The 20,848-nt window shown below is 43.3% G+C and overlaps 2 protein-coding genes across 2 annotated transcripts; one reads left to right on the forward strand and one right to left on the reverse strand.

The window, feature by feature from the left end:
- Positions 1-6,922: 6,922 nt before the first annotated feature.
- On the reverse strand, positions 6,923-8,440 carry LOC123411967 (uncharacterized acetyltransferase At3g50280-like). The gene has a single exon (XM_045104927.1). The coding sequence runs from the start codon at positions 8,385-8,387 to the stop codon at positions 6,963-6,965; it is 1,425 nt and encodes a 474-aa protein (XP_044960862.1). The 5' UTR covers positions 8,388-8,440; the 3' UTR covers positions 6,923-6,962.
- Positions 8,441-14,784: 6,344 nt separating this feature from the next.
- On the forward strand, positions 14,785-16,748 carry LOC123413327 (thiosulfate sulfurtransferase 16, chloroplastic-like). The gene is made up of 7 exons (XM_045106269.1): positions 14,785-15,128; positions 15,214-15,315; positions 15,388-15,510; positions 15,712-15,785; positions 16,128-16,198; positions 16,293-16,346; positions 16,455-16,748. Exons 1-7 carry the CDS (start codon positions 15,052-15,054, stop codon positions 16,530-16,532), a joined length of 579 nt encoding a protein of 192 aa, XP_044962204.1. The 5' UTR covers positions 14,785-15,051; the 3' UTR covers positions 16,533-16,748.
- Positions 16,749-20,848: the final 4,100 nt, after the last annotated feature.

The following is a 20,848-nucleotide window of genomic DNA, read 5'->3' on the forward strand; positions in this document are numbered from 1 at the left end:
CAAAAAAATTATAAATACGCAAATACATATATAACACGCTGAGGAAAATGTTTATAACAATATACTTTTATACTTGGCGTATACATAAAAAACAAAAACACAAATGAAAATGGGTCCTTTTTTGTTGTTCTTGGGCCAGAATTTTGTTATTTTTGTGCAGCTTGCAAAAAAAAAAATTGAACCAAATTTTACAGGTCCACTGCAAATATATATAAGTTCTCACATATTTATTTTTGAATTTTTTTGAAACATAGATATATCATTTTTGAATCTTTTAAAATAAAATCCTCCAGTGCCCCGTCCACAAAAACTTCACACTCCATACACCATGAATATATGATTTTGTAACGTAAAAACCAATAGCTGCAAACTGAGCGATCGTTTAGATCCCGACAACAAAAATGAGATGCGTACCACTCTGTGTATACCTGCTTGGCCCCACAACCTCAATCACCATTGCTTGCTTGTGTGCCGCTCAAGAACCATGGATTGTATGCCAATGGCCCTGCTCCAATAGCTACCAGTCACCACTGCAGAATAGCCACAAACACGGCCGTTTCACAGTACAACGCCACCGCCGCACCCATCGAGTTTTTGCTTGACGTTGCCCCAGTCTCCACCCTGCCTCCCCGTCTACCCGTCCCGATGCTCGTGATGGTACGGCACCAGCTCACGCTGTCTGCCACCCGCAGGCGTCATGTCCATTGGAATAGCCCCTAATAACTTGCAAAATCTGTAATTTCGATCTTAATCTAACTGAAGAAATTCAGTACATCCGGAGTAACCTAAACAACTTCAAGACGAAATTTAAACTTCAATACCTAATCATCCTTATTGGAAAATGAGATGGAAATAGTTATAAGGCAATAAAATTGCCTCGCTTGTTCCAAGAACCGAAGCTCGGGTCTTGTGCTCTCCATATCAGCACACCATTCTTGATAGAAACTTGAGATGTGGGAGCTGCAATATCAACATCTATCTCACTCTCATATTCGTAAAAAGGTAACACCACAATGTCAAAAAAACTAAGCAAGAGAATACTCCAGTTGCAAATGTTTGAAGTGTTTAGAACTGGAAGAATTTATAACCCTTCTCAAGTACCAATTAAGCATCAGAATTCAGAACAAGCGGAACCTACTTTGGCATAAACTTCAACAGTTAAACTCAATTAAAAAACATGCAATTATTAAAGGTTTGCATTAATGATCAAGATTATATGTATCTATTGGCCAGAAAAACAAGATTGAGCACGTCCCGAGTGTTGCATGTTTGAAAGGGTAATTGTTAAGACTTTAAGGTCGAACCTTCATGAACCAAAGCCCGCACAATAGTCAAATTTAGTAGAAGAAAACCAAGATATGAGGGAGCATTTTGAAATAGACAAAATATCATGCCAACTCAATTAACATGGTTTTGGAACATCATACCTTTTTTAAGGTTGACCCCCAATATGAAATATGCTATGCAGGATAGCAAGCTAGCATATATGAAATAACAATGGGAACAATATAAAAAATAGGATATTTCCGAATCAATTCCATTCACTGTCAAAACACCCAATCAATCATGGATGTGTCAAAGATAAGGCAAGATGATCCCAGTAAGTATTTCAGAGAATCCTACAGGATGTGCTGCTCAAGAAGATAAGAAAGACACTCTTATCAAAATTTCTCACAGGCAGGAAAATCATAAAAACAAAGGAGAGGATCAAGATCCATGCACCTTTGACATCACGTCCTGAAGTACGGGTTGTTGGCCCGTCCCTCGTCCTTGTACTTGGTGCCCTCAACACAGCCACTGTCGAGATGCTATAAGGACGTCATGCGGGTCGGCGGCCTTGGTACCTGCTGATCGCACCGGCAAGTGTAGCGGGGCTATGGGCATCGGTGAGGTCATCGACTTCCCTATCTATATCTAAAGTCGTCTCGGGGAAAGGGGTGGTGGGTTCAAACGGAGCAGAGGTCGGCCGCGAGAAAGTGAGAGAGCCGTGGGTGAGAGGACATAAGGAGTCGTCGATCCTCGTCGGATCGGCCAAGTCGGTCGAGGAAGGAGGAGGCTGGCTGTTGTGATTTCTTTGAGAACAGTTACTGGATCCACATGGAGCTGGTTAGGATTTCGGGATGGGGCGTGGAGGTGGGATTCGGTGGGACGTGCGACGTGAGTCCGAGCCTTCGAGGGTCGTTATTTTTCTTCAGGATTTTTGTTTTCGTTTTGCAGCGGGGAGGATTTTCTTACGCGATGGTTGTCGTAGGAGGCAGGGGATCGAGCATGGTCGAACCATCACGACGTTTGATCCCCTTTTAATAGTAGAGATAATGCTTGTCCAAGAACTAGTAGTATCATGAATGCCCGCGCTACTACTAAAATGCTATAGCTAATTTTTAACAGTAGTGTGATTGCTGATCTCAAGCTATTTGTGTTAGCAGCCCGTTGTTGTCTTACGTCACTACTATTTGTAAGTACTTTTAATTTTTATATTATATATTTACATCATTATACACATTTTTATATGATAGCAATGAAGAGGTTGTGGAAAAAACATGGGTCACATTAAAATAAATGGATCGAAGTGACTAAGTTCAATTAGTAGGATGATATGATAAGCATTGTTTAGGCAGCCTATCATTGGACACATGTGTGCCGTTCCAATATTATATTGTCTTACTAACCCAACTTAATCACTTATAATTCATTTTAATCTAATTTATCTTCCTGCAATCCAGTGATATAACAACTCATCATTCATAACTATATAACCAGTCATCATCAACATAGTCATATAACAAATCATCATTCATAGTCATATAATAACCTCTCACCATTCTAGCACATTACAAGTACTACGGCCTCCTCATCATCGTCATCGTATTCATATAACAACTCATCATTCATATTCACATTATAATTGAACATCAATATAGCACATGACAAGTTAACAAACACTAGTTAACTATTATCATCGTAGGTAAATAACTCATCATCATTCTAGGACATAACAAGTACTTGTTAGGACCTATTCCATTCTCTTAGGTAAAATATAATAAAACATGTAAACCCCTCTATCTCCAAAATGGAGACCATAGATCCACATGGCTCCACTTTGTGACATCCGCACATTCATGTTCTCTCCAATTGGTTGCATGCGTGCATTCATTACTTTTCTTCATCTTTTGATGTTGAGGCATTCATTTATTCAAGAAATTCAGTATGCACTATGGAAAGCCATTTGGCGGACTTGGCCGTACGCTAATAATACTCATGTCACCTTCGATAAACATCGTGTCAGGCACAAAATCCTTTGGGATCTTCCGTTGAAGAATATAATAGTAACATAATTAGCAATGTAGTTTTGCTTCAGAAGAATGTTTGAAAAAGAAGGACTAATGACACAATAGTAAAAAAAAAATCTTATCATGCTACTTGCACGGATGTTACCATCGCTCAACTCCTGGACTACTGGCACCTATCCACTATAATTTTTACCAAATTCACAATTGATCTTAAAAGTCTCAACATTATTAACAAATGAGACAAGAGAAATTTTCTCCTCCCTAGTTAGCTCTGAGTCATAACTATAGTAGGTCTTGTCTACTCCCTTGCTTGTATTTTTTGGAAAAGGGAAACAAGCTGTCAATTATAAATAAACAAGCTTAGTAGCTAGGGATGAGTAGCAACTGTTTCTAAAGAGACAATATAAATCACTTAAAAAATTTGTTTGAAAAACTCAAATAGAGGTAGAATTGGAATCATGTCGACATCCACCCATATGGCGATACTATCTTCACCATCATCTTCAGAACCAATATCGACGGTTATTTTCATATCCTCCAAAAATTCATAGGCCTTGCATAGTACTATCCAATTTAAACAACCAAAATGTGTGTGATTTACTGCATTGTAGACCTTAACCAAAATAAAGAAACCATGTTTCGCCTTAAGATGAGCTTTCTTCATCTCCGTACACTCCGTGTCTTCGAAACGAGCTTCTTTAAGACATAAGGTCTTGCATAATAGGGGCTGCACTAGTCAAATTATAAAAAAATTAAAATAATTCGTTAAAGCAAAAAAGCACAAGTCATTCTTAATTGCATACTTGCCACCTTACATAACATAAAATATCCTAAGTTCTCCTTCACAGCGAGGGTGAAGCACCTACTATTTTCCACGTGAGGTCTGTTGCACATACCCCCGCTGTCGGAGCAGTAATCGCACTCGGGGATCCTATCATCGCTAGAAATTTCTTGTGTTTATAATTGAGATATTAAAATTGTACTTGGTACTGCACAGGTTGACTTTTGGTATGTGGAGTCTTCCTTGAGAAACTATCATCTGTCATGGTTTAAATGGTGGGCACTCGCTCGTACTAATATGGTGGTGTATATGATGGACACGCCTTCACATTGATATTACGACCGTCGGTGATGGTCGCTGTTCTCTTTCGTCGTGTGCATTACCAAAAGGTTTATCATGAGGTGAAAGAGGAAGAGTGACCGCCACGACAATAGTCGGTATTCTTCCCCTCGACAGAAATTTTGACCGTCGGTACAGTTGCTCCTTCGTTCGTTCCCGAGTGCATCACTAAAAGTTCTATCACACGGAAACGAAGTAGAATCGACCCCCATGACAACATTCGGGATTCTCCCTCACTCAAAGTCACACACGGAGCCCCAACAAACTGAAACTCAACATAAAGCATTAGTAAATTAACATCACATATATCAAGTAATGACATAAAAAATGGCCTATGTTTTGGCAATGACGTTTAATTCCCGTTTTGGCAAATCTCGGGCACTCGATATATCGTACCTTTGCTAAAAAGAGGATATAACGTACACCTGCAATTTGCCGGAACGGAAATGAATTGATATTCCGACAAAATATAGGCCACTCGAAGATGTTCCCTACAAAATGATACTTCATTTCATCCATCTCTATATCTATCTATCTATCTAACAACAAAATAAACTACACAAAACCTATAATTTTTTTTGGATCTATCCATCTTTTGTGGCATTTTTCATAACGAAACAAATTTAAAGTGCATCAATGCATGATGCATCCATGCATCCATCCATCTAACGATCGATCTAACAAAAAACCAAACACACAGGAGAGGGAGGTGCTCATGATGGGCGGGTCGGAGCTAGGTTCTCATAGTGTCCTGTCGGTGCATGTGAGGAGTGTCGGGATAGGGGGGCACGGGGGAGGGCAGCGACGCGGGGATTGCCGACAATGGGAAGGGCATGGCGTAGGGAGGACTGGGAAGGAGGAGGGCGACCACGTGGGTAGAGGGTCAGCCGGAATGAGGGAGAGCCGACCAGGACGGGGGAGGGCGATGATGCTGGGAGAGGGCTGGTAGGGACGTACGGGTGGGAGTGAGAGTGGGAGTGAAGAGTGAAGAATGGAGAGGGGAGGATATGACCGCTTAGCAGTAGCGATGGCCACTGAACTGGCATTGCTGCTGAGTGAGGCCCATAAAGATGATCTCGTCTATACGTATTAATAACGCGAGGCTACAAGACCGCGCTAGTGCATGCGTTTAGTTGTAGTGCGGGTCTATGGGCCAACACTACTATTGTGGCCTGCCCCGGGTGTACTATGGGATCCACTTAGTAGTAGCGTCGGGTAACTTGGCTGATGCTACTACTATGTCTAGCCATTAGCTTGTTGTCTTGGCCGTCGTTGTTGCTATTTAACAGTAGCATGGGCAACCTACCCCACTCCACTGTTAAGCTTCTATCTATAGGGTTTTTTAGTAGTGTCTGAAAGCGCGTTATTTGACGCATTCTTAGCCATCATCATGTGCCACGTTATGAATGATCAACGAGAAAATAAAGTCTTTAGTCCCAAAAAACTTAAGGTAGGCTCAAGCTGAACCCATAAATATCTCACAACCAACTCATGCTTCTCACACTCTAGTGATTGTTTTTGCTCTTTACGAACTTCTCCCATGTCAAGTTCGGTTTACCTTGACCCCTTTTGACATTATCAGCAAACTTTAAACCTCCGCTATGCACTGGAGCTTTTGGAGGCCATAATTTGTCCAAACCATCTCACACGATGTTGGATAATCTTTTTCTTCAATCGGTGCTACCCCAACTCTATCTCGTATATCATCATTCCAGACCTAGTCCTCTATTGTGTGGCCACATATCCATTTCAACATGCGCATCTCGGTCATACCTAACTGTTTGAATATATCACCTTTAGTCACCAAACACTGAACACCATACAACATTACAGACTGAATCATTGTCCTATAAAACCCGCATTTTAGCTTTTGTAGTACTCTCTTGTCACAAAGAACACAAATTGGCGCCAACTCTTCCATCTGGCTTTGATTCGATTCACATCTTCATCAATATCTTCATATTTCTGCAGCATTGACCCAAAATATCACAAAGTGTCCTTCTAAGGCATCTCCTGCCCATCAAGGCTAACATCCTCCTCCTCGCGTTCTGGGCGCTCCATCGGGATTTATTTTTTATTTTTCTATATGCGTTTTCTACGTTAGATTTTTTTTCTTTCATTTTCAGGGCCTTTTTGGTTTTTGTCGTGTCTCCCCTAGGTTTCGGACCAAAAACATTTGCTCAAAAAACACGTGTTTCATGAGAGCCATATATTCGCTTCTCGTGGAGACACATGTTTGCTTCGGTGTACCTTTCAAAAAAGAACAAAAAAAAACAACACATTTTTTCGAGCTTTGCTACACTTACGTGAATTTGCTACAAAGGCTTACGTACATGCTGGGATGGCCTTGCTTAATTGGCTGGCATACCCCTCAACCCCGAAAATTAGGGGGGAGTGGTTAGGATTAAGGAAGAAAATTACATTTTTACGTAAGATTACGTAGCAACTTACGTAGGTGTAGCATTTTTGCATTTTTCCTCCCAGTCGACTTAGTTTTCGCAAGCCGGCCGTTTTCCATTTGTAACACGTCGTTGGCAAGCTTTCCAAATGGTTCAAAGTTTCCCCTCCGACACTGGCTGGTCCGGCGAGACGACGGCCCAGAACTCCTCGTCCTCCTCAAGATCGGCCATGTGCTCTGGCATGAGCCTGAGCTCCACGTCCATGCCGCCTCCCCCATCCGGACATGGGTACAACGCTGTGCCCCCGTCGACCTTGTTAGCCTTGCCACTCCGCACCGCCACGGGCTTCCCCCACCCGAAGTCACACCCGAACATGTCGAACCGCGGCGAGCTCCCCATTAGCGTCCCGCACGGATCGTGCCAGCTCATCATGTACGCCGGCGGGTTCTTTGCGGGTGGTTCCTCCGTCCACGCAGCCACCCGCTCCCTGATGGCTGCGTCTGTATGTGCCGCCACCGCGCGCCCGACGGCCGCCGCTGCCCACCCATGCCCGCGCTCCAGCAGCTCCTGTGCACGCACAGGCTCCGTGCTGACGGTGTAGATGCAGTTGCCGAAGTACTCCGTCGGCAGCTGTGGCCGGAGCCGCCCGCGGTTGTTGATGGCCGCGCGGCACGTCGTCTCCTTTTCCGGTGCCAGCCGCCGTGCGCGGGTGATGCAACGCCATAGGAGGGAGGCCAGCGCCTGGAACCTCGTGAGCGCGGCGGCGCCGGCCTCATCTCCGGTGACCAGGAGCTCCTGGCGTGCCCGCTCCTTGAGTTCCACCAGCGATTCTGACGAGAAGTGGAGCATCCTCTCGCGCAGCGGTGTCTGGGTCTGGGACGGCCGCTTGATGAGGTCCGGCACTTGGGCGCACGGCAGCACGACCGGCGCAGCCACGCCACCATCGGGTGACCAGCGGTCGAGCAAGGGCGGGCGCGACGACGGCGTCGGGAACCCGAGGAGCCTCGCGCGCGCGATCTCGGCCCAGGCGTTGAGGAAGCCCCAGAAGGCGGTGCCGTCGGAGAGCGAGTGGTTGTAGGAGAAGCCAACAAAGACGCCGTCGGCGAGGTCTGTTACCTGCACGGCGAGGAGCGGGTGGTCGCAGCCGTCATAATTGATGGCGCCATCGAGCAGGAAGAAGGACTGAACCACGGGCGGCACGTCGACGTCGGGAGGTATCACGTCGGCCATGGAGACGCCTTCGTCGGCGACGGCGTGGACAACCTGGACGCCCTGGCCGTCGCAGTCAACGGAGACCGAGCATCCCACCACGAGTTCCCCGCGGTAGTGCTGGTCGGTGACGAAGCGGCCGGCGACGGGGTAGTAGTGGACGAGCGCGTCGGCTAGGGCGGCCGCGAGGTGGTCGACGACGTGGGCGGTGGTGGAGAGGAGCGTGGCCGCGGGCTTGTGGAAGAGGAGGCCCTTCTGGATGTAGTTGGCGGAGAGCATGGGGACGTCCCAGGTGGTGAGCGGGATGCGGCGGCGCGGCCGTGGCGCTGGCGGAGGCCGCACCGTGCGCGACGACAGCACGCTCACCATTTTGCTTGCTTATGGAGTTATGGATTGGGATGCGAAGATTCGCTGGCTGTGCGTGCAGCCGTGCACCAGCATGCTTATGGATTCAGGGTTATAATGTGGAGGATCGCCACCAACGTGGCGCACATGGTCGATATCATCAGGGTTATAATGTGAGGCTGATGGAACAACATCTTATCCTCAGACAACCTGTCTTTGTTTACGGATCTATCATGCATGTTACGGATGTTCTCACGTGATCAATCATGCATGTTACGGATGTACTCTCATGTTTTGCCAAATTCGTTTCTAGCGGTTTTGTGATCCAGCCATGTCACCTGAGTCAGTGAGCAAACGCTACCGCCGTCATTTAAGAGCTTTTCTAGTGGTTTTGTTATCTTAACCGTTGTCGTTGGTCCGCCTCATCTCATCTCGTGTGACCTTAGGGTCATGGGGGCTCTTGCCAGCGGGAAGGCTCAGTTTTTAGATGTTTGTTTTCAGTTTTGTTAGGATTTATGCCCTGCTTAGTAAGGCTAGCTAGACGACGGTAACTCTTTAAAGATGAAATAAAGTTCTTCCTGTCTAGCCCCCCGTCCTAGTGGCGCGTCTAGCTAGCACCGTCACTGAACGTGTGAAGATATGTCTTCGATGGATTTGTCTCTGGTGGATTTGTTCAGATCTGGTTATTGTTCGTCTATGATCGTGTGTCTTGAGGTTGGATTCTTCTCATCTAATGCATTGTACGGGAATCTTGTTAAGAAGGACGCCGCACAAGTATATAATGAATTGGAGATGGGTAGCCAAGTGGGTGTCCATACGACAGAGGATTAGAGCGTTGTCGCCGCATTGCAGAACACGCAAGGAAGCGAGGGGTAAATGGGGCGTGCCAACCACCCTTCTGAGCATGCATAACGAATAAGACGACGCAGGACATCGGCAACAAGAATGGAAAGGTACGTGGAGAGCCCGTCGCCTTGACGAAGACCATTGCGGCACTGGATCCAATCCCCAGGAATCTTGTTAAGAAGGACGGTTGTAAGCCCAGTGGACAAGAAGGGATGTCGTTGATCCATCCACACTATCAAGAGTCAAAACCACAGGCTGAAAGAACGAAAAGGTGGCTGCACTCGGTGGTTGAAGAGCTTTGCTACACCTACATAATTTGCTTACGTAAACTTACATATCAAGCAACGTGGGAGTTTAGGATTGGAGTTGGGGAAAAGGAGGGGGCCCCACCGCGGTGACAATCTGGGGGATGTCAAGATTAGTTGCATGATTACGTAAACATGTGTAGGTGTACTAAGGTATAGGATTTTTGGTGGTTGAAAGGTTTCCGGAAATCCATTTTTGAACACAACCGTGGGAGCTTTTCGGAGATGACAAACACGAAGGAGGTCGGTGGCATAGCCAATATTTTCTGAGATACGCCATTTTGGAAGGAAATCGGTTTGGTCGGGGTCAACTAGAGAGTGAATGTAGGGCTCCAGTGTAAAACACAACACCCCAAAATGCAAATATACATCACTTCACGTGCAACAGATTTAAAATGGCCGGTTACGAGCCAAATGTCCAACCGCTATTCAGTCGCCTTCCTTTCGCCCGGCCGATGCCCGTCCGCCTCTCGCGCGCCGCCATAGCCGACGCCGACGATCCCGTCGTGTCCTCCGCCACCGCCGCTGGTCTGGCCCAGCCCGTGTCGTCGCTGCCCCTGGCTTGAATTCGGTGGCCGCCTCCATGCCGCAGCCGCCATGCCGCCCCGGATTTGCCCGATCGCGCCTGGTTGCCTCCTCCACGCCAGAGCCGCCTGTGAAGAAGCGAGCTGCTGCAAAGCCACACACTAGAGGTGTGAAGAGGCCGACTGATCGGGGCCGCAATGAGGCATCCACCAATCCTGAACCTCGACCAACAATATCATGAAGCTGGACGTGGCTGCGGGAGGCGATTGGTCGATGCCGGTAGCCATGTTTTCCTCCTCCAGCCAAAGAGGCCCTTCTCCACCTCCGCCACCGCCACCGACGGCCATGGTAGATGATGTGGTTATGCCGACGGCCATCGCCTCCAACTTGTTCGCCGAAATGTCCCAATGTCAAAAGAAATATGTTCAATTCTTTCGTGCTTGTGTTGCTTCTTGATGATAAAGAATGTGAGATTGATCAGGTGTAGTCTTGATGATGAAGCTTATTATCGAAGTTCAATGCTTTCGTGCTTGTGTTGCTTTTTGATGATGAAAAATATGTTCAATGCTTTCGCTCATGGAATCATTTGTAGTCTTGATGACGAAGTTTTCATGTGCGTAATTAATGTCTGAAATGATGTGAAATGTGGTTGTACAACAACCGCGTGGCCAGTTGTCAAATCTGCATCTCCATTTGCATCACCTATTGCAATTGCCCATTTATATCACTCTTTTACATCTTCTCTTGGAGTTGGTCTTATTTTGAAGATGTAAAAAACATTTTTTTAAGATGAAAATTCTTCATCTTCTATTAAAAGTGCTCTAATGGGCGCACACCCCCTCGTCACTTTTGGGCCAGCCCATTTGATTTGTTTTTGAGAGAATTCCTTATTTGGCCCTTTCTTAAATTCTTCTTCCCTATTTGGCCCTAAATATTATTTTTTTCCCTATTTGACATCTAAACTTCATTTCCTTCCTAATATGGCCCTGTAGTGCAATCTGAACACTAACGGTGTTAAATGTGGTTGTAAAATGACTCTTTTGCCCTTGATGAATTGTGGGAACAAAAGTTACTCTCTAGTGTGTGTGAATATTTAAGCCAATAAAAACGTACCAGTAGTTCCATTTTGGATGCTTTCAACGGTTATTGAGCTACTGGTACGTTTTTATTGGCTTAAATATGTCACACACACTAGAGAGTAACTTTTGTTCCCACAATTCATCAAGGGCAAAAGAGTCATTTTACAACCACATTTAACACCGTTAGTGTTCAGATTGCACTACAGGGCCATATTAGGAAGGAAATGAAGTTTAGATGTCAAATAGGGAAAAAAATAATATTTAGGGCCAAATAGGGAAGAAGAATTTAAGAAAGGGCCAAATAAGGAATTCTCTCTTTGTTTTTTTCCGTTTTAAAATTGCAAAAAAATGCGCAGGAGCTGGGATTCAATCCAGCGACAAACTGGCCAGAGTAAGACGTGACAACCACCCGACCACTTCACATGCTGTCATTACTTACATGTTTTGTTTTGTTATCTTCTTTCTCCTTTCTCTTTCCCTTTTTCTGTCCATTTTTATTTCTTTTTTTCTAATTTGAGAAACACTCTTTCTTCATGAACTTTTTTCAAATCTAATGGACTGTTTTCGAAATAGATGAACTTTTTTTCCAATTTTGATAATTTTTGTCAAATCCCATGAAGTCTTTTTAAAATATTGATGAACTTTTTTCAAATTTTGTGAACTGTTTTTAACTTTTGTTTTCATTTTTTATGATTTTTTAAAATTCCATGAACTGTTATTCAAATTAGCTGAGCTTTTTAAAAAATCATTGAACATTTTTCAATTTTTTGAAATGTGTTTCAAAGTTGATGACCGTTTTTCCAAATTGATGATTTTTTTTAGAATTGATGAACCTTTTCAAATTCATAATTTTATAGTTCATGTTTTTCAGATTTGTGAACAATGGGACCAAGACCAAAAATAAAAGGACGAACGAACAAACGCACCACCGTCGAACGGAAGGGAAAGACCGAGCACGCTAGCTGGGCTGGTCCACGCTCGGCTGCTACGAGCGCCGGCCAAGCGAACCGACGCCTAAGGCATGGAAGAGGAGGTCTCGGCTTCATCCTCAATTTGCCTTTTCACTTGGGCCCTTTTCTTTACTGCGTTGTATGTATAAGAGCATCTCCAACAGCTGTCCAAAAAGTGCTGCACGCACTAAATTATTTTTTTTTTGGGTGTCAGACAGCTTCAACATAGGCTGTAAAATTATGCGCGCACTGAAAAGTTTAGGCACGCGTTGAAAAACGCTATTGGGCGCATTATATTGGAGGCGTCGGCTAGCGCACGCTTCACAATTTGCACTGCGTGTTTTTCGGGCTCGCGTTTTTGGACATGTGCTAAAGCAATGTTGGTCCCCGTATAATAAAGATGCTACAATGGCGAGCTAAAACTTTTATTGGACGCGAAATTTATGCGCGACTGTTGAAGATGCTCTAAGGGTTTGGGCCAAGTTATGTTTTAGAAAGGTTTAGGCCAAGCTAATTGGGGCCGGTCAATTGACCCTCGCCCAACATTATACTCCCTCCATTCAAAAATATAAGTCTTTAAGATATTTCATTACAAAGTACATATGGATGTATATAGACCTGATTTAGAGTTTAGATTTACTTATTCTACACTATATGTAGTCCATAGTGAAAATTTTAAAAAGATTTATATTTATGAACAAAGGAAGTAGTTGTTAAAAGGGTGTGTCTAGGACCAGTAATGCTACACATACATAAGTTTATAGGGGTTTTATAAACAGGTATATTTTGATTGGAGATTAAGTGAATGAAGGCCCTCCTCCTTAAAAATCAGGAGAAGAGGTTAGTTAAAAAAAGAATTTTAGTTAACGTATAACCGTGTGTAACTTTTTATATGTTTAGCATTTTTGTCTAGACTCATGTAAATTGGACTTAACTAAATCACATCTGACTTATATGCCCTTTGATTTTCATGAAGACTCATGCAGAATTTATTTATTTTATGCTTTACTTGATTATTTCAATGATGTGACTTTGTTAATTCTCATCTAGATGAGAATTAGTAAATCCGTTGTTAAAAAGGAAGAAGAAAAACGTGGAGTTCAGCAAACATGAGTTCTTAGACCCATACCACAACCGACCAACCCGAACGACTAGAGGAACAGAGTGCACAACGAAACAGGCTAGTCGGTACGTACATGGTCCCGGATGCAGGGACGTGTGGTGAGATGACACCTGATACGTGGCGACATGATCTCCTCCTTATCTCAACTGATACGTGGATATGTCCCAACTCGATGGAGTCCGTCACAGTCGTCCCAACGTCGGATCCGAGGCGAGGGCCGATGCGGCGTCCCACCTGCCAACATTCGTCATGAACCAAGCATAAATACGTCTTCCCATGCCCATGTGTTTGTGCAAGGTTACCACATTTCTCCAAGAAATCAACACCAAGCACAAGGCTATGATTTACCGACTCAATCTCTCTGGAATGTTCATAAGGACATAATGTTCCTATTTACATTCATAAAGATAAATATATGTACGTGTATATAAACGCTCGAATCTATACTACGTTAAAATAAAGCATTCCAAACATCATATGCTAAACAAAGAAGAAATATTAACAATCCTTTTTTCTTTTTCTTTTTTGGGGTAAAAAATTTCATTACTCAAGAAGGCCGTTTAGGACATGTATAATGATGCTATTTTAGAGCATGGTTAATAGTATATCCAACCCCATCTTATAGCTAGCTTGTACAATAGTTAGCTATAAAAGAGTATTACTTTTATCATATATGACCCACCTTTCATTCTCACAAAGTATCTAAGAGCACGTGCTTGAGCTAGCTTTTCACAAAGAGTCCGCTTTCCTTCTCTCTCTTCTTCTCTCTCATCCAACTCAGCAAAAATATAGTATTTTAATTCTTACAATCTGCTGACTGTACCTTATTGTACTTGCTCTTAGTAATGTCATGTAGAATAAATGATGAGGTAAAGAAGAGAGAACTCATAAGAAAAGGTTTGTCTTTTCTTATTTAAGATATAACAAGAGGTGACCTCTTAGCACAATATGTCTCATCATGTTTTTAGAAATAACTAATTATTTAAGATAAGGTTAAGAAATGATTCATTGTAAAACATTTATTTATGATCTTTAAATTACATGAAGATTTAAAATACTTATTAACCATTGTACATGCCCTTAACCATACAGAGTTTTACAATGTCATGTAAGGGCCATTTTTTGACGTTTTTGAGCTTTCAGAATAAGTTACCCCTTACCCAGCTTATTTTAAAAGCTCAAATAAATTTTCTTTTTAAAAGCCTACTAGTCAAGTATTAACTAATAGGCTTCTAAAAAAAAATAAGTTGAGCTTTTAAATTAAGCTGAGTACGGTATAGTTTATTTTAACTTATTCTATAATTCACCAAAAGAACTGGTCCTAAGCCAGATTCCAATCACATGACGGTGCGAGGAGTACTACAAGAGGCAAGAACATGACCGTCAGTGTTTTGTATGTAAAAATGTTCATTCTAGCTGTAGTATTGAACTTAAAAAAAAAGAAAACTTAACTCACGACCAAATAACGGCGAGGCAATTACACTCATGAGAGCTGAGACGTGGCGAGAAGATCTTCGCCTTATCCGGAACCAACGTAGCAGGCAGAGCCAGACACTGGAACGGATATGTCTTGAGCTCATGGAGTCGGTCACAGTCATGTGTACGTGGGATCCTACTACCCTCCGAGGACGCGGAGGAAGCGAGGACAGAACAGATGCAGCGTCCCAGCTGCCAACCGTCGTCATGAACCAAGCATAAATATGTGTTCCCATGCCATGTGTTTGTGCAAGGTTACCACATTTCTCCGTGGAATCAGCGCTCAATCTGCACCGCAGCTATACCTCTACTTGTACCGTGAGCTGAGCTGAGCTGAGCGTCGGAGTCCCCAAGAACGAGACAGGAGCGAGAAGGACCGGAGCAATGGCGTCGGACTGCTCCTTCGCCCACGGCGTCTCCCTCCCCGCGCACCGCCCTCCCCTCGCCGTCACCACCTGCAGGTAAGTCGTCGACCAGGCCTGCTTTTCCATTACGACATCCTTCTCTTTCACTCTTGCCGACAGTGCGCTCCGGGTTTGACCGCAGGCTACGCCACGGTGCCGCTCGCGCGGTAGCCCGCCATCGGGCCATGGCGGCGGCGAGGCGGGTCTCGGTGGGCGCCGCCAGGAGGAGGATCGGCTCAGCCAGGTACACATCGATTCTGTCCATCCATGGAGTGCCCACGGACCAACTCTCACACACTTGCTCCTTCTTCTCCAGATACGGCAGCAACGGGGCGGCGGCGTTGCGCGCGGATGAGGCGGAGGTGGCCGTGCCGCCGTCGGTGCCCGTGCGCGTCGCCCACGAGCTGCAGCTGGCCGGCCACCGCTACCTCGACGTCAGGTAGCATACATAGCCAACAAACAAACACATCTATGCTCTGCCACGCTACTCTGCTGTAGTACTCTGTTCTGCCAACTAAGGAAAATTCAGCTCAGAGTGAACTTGCATGTAAAAGAGAGTACGCCGCAACCGGCATAATTTCAGAACGCATCTCTGCATCCAAGTAACATCTGATGGTGAGTTCTCCTGCTGCTTGTGTAGAACGGAGGGTGAGTTCGCCGGCGGGCATCCGGCGGGAGCGGTGAACGTGCCCTACATGTACAGCACCGGCTCAGGTAATTCGTCAAACCCAATTCACAGCTCTTCACCTAAGCCTTCAGTATTTTTCCTATTGCAATATAAGTCTTTCTACAGATTGTGCTAGGGACTACTACATATGAATGTATATAAACAACTTTAAAATATTGATCCATATATTTTGTTTCATATGTAGTCCTTTAATAAAAAAAATAAAAATATATATTTAGGAACGGATGAAGTAATATATAATATCGCTTCGATTTCTAAAATGGCGAAGGACACACACTTTGTCGAGCAAGTGTTGCTTCTCCGCTGCTCTGATCCAGTGTTATCTATTGTATGCAAAAACTTTAATTTGTTTCTCTTTCAATCGACAGGAATGGCGAAGAACTCGCACTTCATCGACCAAGTGTTGGCTATCTTCGGCAAGGACGACGAGATCATTATCGTACGATCTGTCATTGATTCTTGAACGTTCTCATTTTTCTTCTTTTTTAGTTGTGTGTTTCTTAAGTTCAAAAAATTCCACTCGTCGATTTCAGGGATGCCAAAGTGGCAAGAGGTCTCTCATGGCAGCAGCCGAACTCTGTTCCGCTGTAAGTATAAATACTATCACTACTACATTTATCTGTCTATCAACTGGTAGCTATGTTTCACCTGCCGGCTCTGTGACACGTGATGGTAATTCTATCTTCTTCTTTCAGGGCTTCACTGCTGTGACCGACATCGCCGGAGGATTCTCGACTTGGAGGGAGAATGGGCTGCCAATCAATGTCCGGTGACATCGAGGGAGAATGGGCTACCAGTCAATGTCCGGTGACATCGCTGGCTTCTCTGAATGTTGCTGAAAAATAATGATCTGTCATAGTCTGCAAGGTTGTATATAGCCAGTGTGGTAGTACTGAATTCAGATTCAAGACACCACAACACAACAACGCACTGAATAATTGAATGGATGTAATGAACAGCCGGCGTAATTCTTCTCTGCATCCGAGTAACATCCGATCTTACAATTTTTGCTTTTTTTACTTCCTATAAATTACCCCCTTTCCAGAATAACCTGTGTGGGGTACAAAACAGGACACCTTTTTTGAAAACCACAAAACAGAACACTTAAATCGAACGGTTTCCACACAATAGCAAAACAAAATATGTTTGATAATTCGGGTTAATCTTATAACTGCATGACGTGCACTACACCGTGCCTTCGTTTTTATCATGGCAATGTGCTGGGGCACAAAAGAGCAGGATATTACTAATGCAATGTAGAGCTGCAGACAATGTGGCTACTTTGCAAACAGCGCCGTGTTCCTTCAGATTCAGACATGGAATGAGAGGGGCAAGGCATCTCCAACACGGATCCTTAAAAAACCCGCATCCGTCCGGACCCACGCGAGCAGTCATGTATCTGTCGGCGGGACGGTCCGAACACCATTTTTTCCGCAAATTGAAGGCTGTTGGGTTAGTCCCACATCGGGTATGGGGTAGAAAAAACATGAGGGTGTCTTTTGGGCTAGTCTTTTGGGAGGATAAGACCCAAGCCTCTCACAAGTTAGTGTTGCTTTTCGGTCGGGCCTGGTTGACGCATGTGGGTTGCAAAATGATATTAAAGCCTAGGTGACCGGAATAAATGTCGGTGGACTCATGGGTGGTCAGTCATGATTGGTTGAATCGAAAGGATGTTGTTAACGGGGCCATTACGATCGATTTGTAAGGGGGAGATTGTTGGGTTAGTCCCACATCGGTTTTCACGACTAATAAAGGTGGGGGTGTCCCCTCCTATTATGGTAGTCTTTTGGAGGAAGAGGGCCCAAGGCCTCTCATAAATCGGTGTTGCTTTCAAGTTAGGTTTGTATTAGCGGAATCAGGATTATGTAACAAAGGCAAACTCAAGAAAGGCTTTGCGGGAGTCCGGACACGTCATGTAGGACTTCAATACCCCAAGCCCACTAAAATCTTCCTCCCAGTCTTCTTTTCTTTGAATCACCCTCCCTTTAATCAACATCCTCTTTGTCCGTCGATGCTGACGTACCTCTCCGGCGACCGCCAAGACATCCTCAGACGTCCGTACACCCCACTCACAAGACTGCAGTCTTACTATGTTGTTGTTCACTCAAGAATCCCTCCTCAGCCAAGTACTTATATGATCATGTGAATACATATGAGAAATCTTATCATCAATTGATAATATTCTAAGCTCCAACATATAAGTGATGCCTCTCAACTGCCTCTAAATTATATTATCCTCTGAAAAAAATGCATCCTATCGTTGCCCTTCAAATTTTGTTAATATAATTCACAAAATACTAATGCGTCTTATTTATCAAAAAATTATCATCGACAGAACAACGTATGATCTGCCATTGATTTTGAACATTCTCAATTCTTTCTTTTTTCAGGAGTGTTTCTTATGCTCAAAAAACTCCACTTGTCCATTTCAGGGATGCCAAAATGTCAAGAGGTCGCTCATGGCAGCAGCCGAACTCTGCTCCGCTGTAAACATAAATCCTAACACCACTATATCTATCTATCTCATCGTCGAAAGTTATTGTTTCACCTGCTGATTCTGTGACACATGATGGTTAATCAATCATCTTCTTTTAGAGTTTTACCGCGGTGACCGGTATCGTCGGAGTCTTGTCGACTTGGAGGGAGAATGGACTACCAGTCAATGGTTGGTGAAATCGTCAGCATTTTTGAATGTTATGGAAACATAATAATCTTTCATAATATGCTCTTATCTAAGATTGTATATGTAGAAACTATGAAGGAAGAATGAATATTATTTTGAATTTCTCTTAGATTCGAACCCATAACATTCGGGAAAGAAAATAAAATTTTAGGATAGGAAACATTATGTTGAATTTCTATTAGATTCGAACCCATAACTTAGTGATAGAATTAGAATAGATATCTTTTATTTTCTACTCACGCGAGACCATATCATTTCCTTTTTATTAATTACTAATTTTAATCGCCCTCTCAAGTCTGATATTATAGTCCCGTTGAGGACATTTAGATACATAAAACATGTTACATAATTTCTAATTATAAGTACTGCGCGGGGCATCATCTAATATTACCGGAAGTTTATATATTTCTATAGTCATATCTAGATCAATTTTTTGTTAATATTTTCATAGTCTCATTTATTAAATATCATTTTGATTTATTTTCAATTCCAACTTGGATGTCTTTGTTATATGAGTTTCATGTGAGTTGTATTTCCTTCAAATTTTGAATATTTGATTTTTTTTAATAGTGAATTTACTTATTTACTTAACTTGCAACTAAATAAGGTCATTTTTATAGATTCACATATGTAGACAATATATTATCATTTTCTTATGTTAAGCGGAAACCGTGTCTTGTCAATAATTATCATACTTCATTTCATTTATAACATTTTAAAACTATTTATTCATAATGGGTTTCACCAAGAGTAGAGCAAGTCCAAAGTATCACATTTCTTTAGAAAATAATTATACCCATGAATTTATCACATTGTGCTTAGATGCATTCTTATTCACAATATCCTTAAATATCTACAGAACTTAGTAGTCTGGAGTACATGATTACCAAGCTCAGGCGTAACTAAAAACTATCAATCTAAGGCATAACTAATAGAGAATTCTAGAGCGTAGCAAGTGTTCATAAGTAATGTGTCATCAGATCTCACCCATGCTAGTTGTCACTCTAATTAGCTCTTCTTTGTTTATGGGTGGGGTTTAGTAGTTAGCCATCAGTACATGCAATCAAGACGTTTGTACATCCTAATATTTTTTCCATATGAGTTTATGTCGATTCTCTTAAATAGAAATGGCCCCACATGTTCAATCTATGCGCACAAAGCCTCTGACATATGTCGAGAAATTCGATCTCTTTCAACTGGCTGACATTTTGTGGCATATATTATGAACAAAATTCTAACGTGCCAGCAAAATTTGGTGCCCATATGACATCCGATGAGCTCAAGATAAAAAATGTTCTCCTCACCCGTAAACAAAAGTTTCAGAACTGATTTTTTTATATGATCTCCTAAAATGTTATTTAGTCACAAAAATTTTCAGGCACCAACAACATTTGGTTATAATTAACCCCGCAAAGTTTCATTGTTCTACTATTTATTTCAATTTTATTGTTCATAAGGATGGAGCTCGAACTAGGAAAAACATGGGAACTCGCTCCGGATACCAAAGACAAGTGGGACAGTGAGTACCGTAGTGCTATCGAGCGGGTGATCAACATTTTTTATGTAAAATTCTTTATCAATTTTCATATTTATTTCTTTGTCAATATTCAAAATAATTACACTGATAACTATCTTATGCAAATTTATGCACTTTGGTAATATTTCTCTACTTGCGCTGAGGGTATGGAGCATAGAGCTAATAAGGTAGTGGAGGTGATTGCCAAGAACATTGTCCGAGGCATGCCTTGCAAGGCTCACATCAATGCCGTGGTGAAGTATTTCACGCATGAACACAAGATGCTTCTCAAAAAGCCACTAGCCCGGAGAGTACACCTTACCCGTTCCATGTACATGAATGTAGTTTCCATTTACATGTGATTGCCTGGATTACAACAATTTAGCTTCATTCCTAAGTTGGATGTATTTGACACATTTCAAGAAGTTCGCCCATGGTGTAGCAACAAGACTCCTTGCTATCAGCAAATCATATCCAGGTGGATAAGCCCGGAGTGGAGGTGGCTTCGGAGCATCGTGTCTTGATGGGTGGTCTGTTACGCATTCAAGACAACCTCAACCTCCACGCTTTCGTGCAAAACAAGGTAATAATATCATTCCACTTATGAACTTCTCAACTTGTGCCCTTATGGATATTATTGCTAGAGAGGTCAGGGCGAAGACTCAGTACCTTCACAACATTATATCTCTCCCGCAAGTCAAAGAAACCGGAGGGGGGGGGGGTCAACCCAGGGGCTCGCTTGAGGATTGATGCATATAGTGGGAAGTTCACGGAGCACAACGACTCGACTCTGATCCGGTCTCACATGACATTCCCGTCGGGAGAAGGAAAGAAGTGTGGCTGGTTATATCTTGGTGATGGTTTCATTCGTAAGATGGACGTTCCAAAAC

The sequence above is a fragment of the Hordeum vulgare genome, chromosome 7H (assembly GCF_904849725.1).
Source record: "Hordeum vulgare subsp. vulgare chromosome 7H, MorexV3_pseudomolecules_assembly, whole genome shotgun sequence".
Lineage (NCBI taxonomy): Eukaryota > Viridiplantae > Streptophyta > Magnoliopsida > Poales > Poaceae > Hordeum > Hordeum vulgare.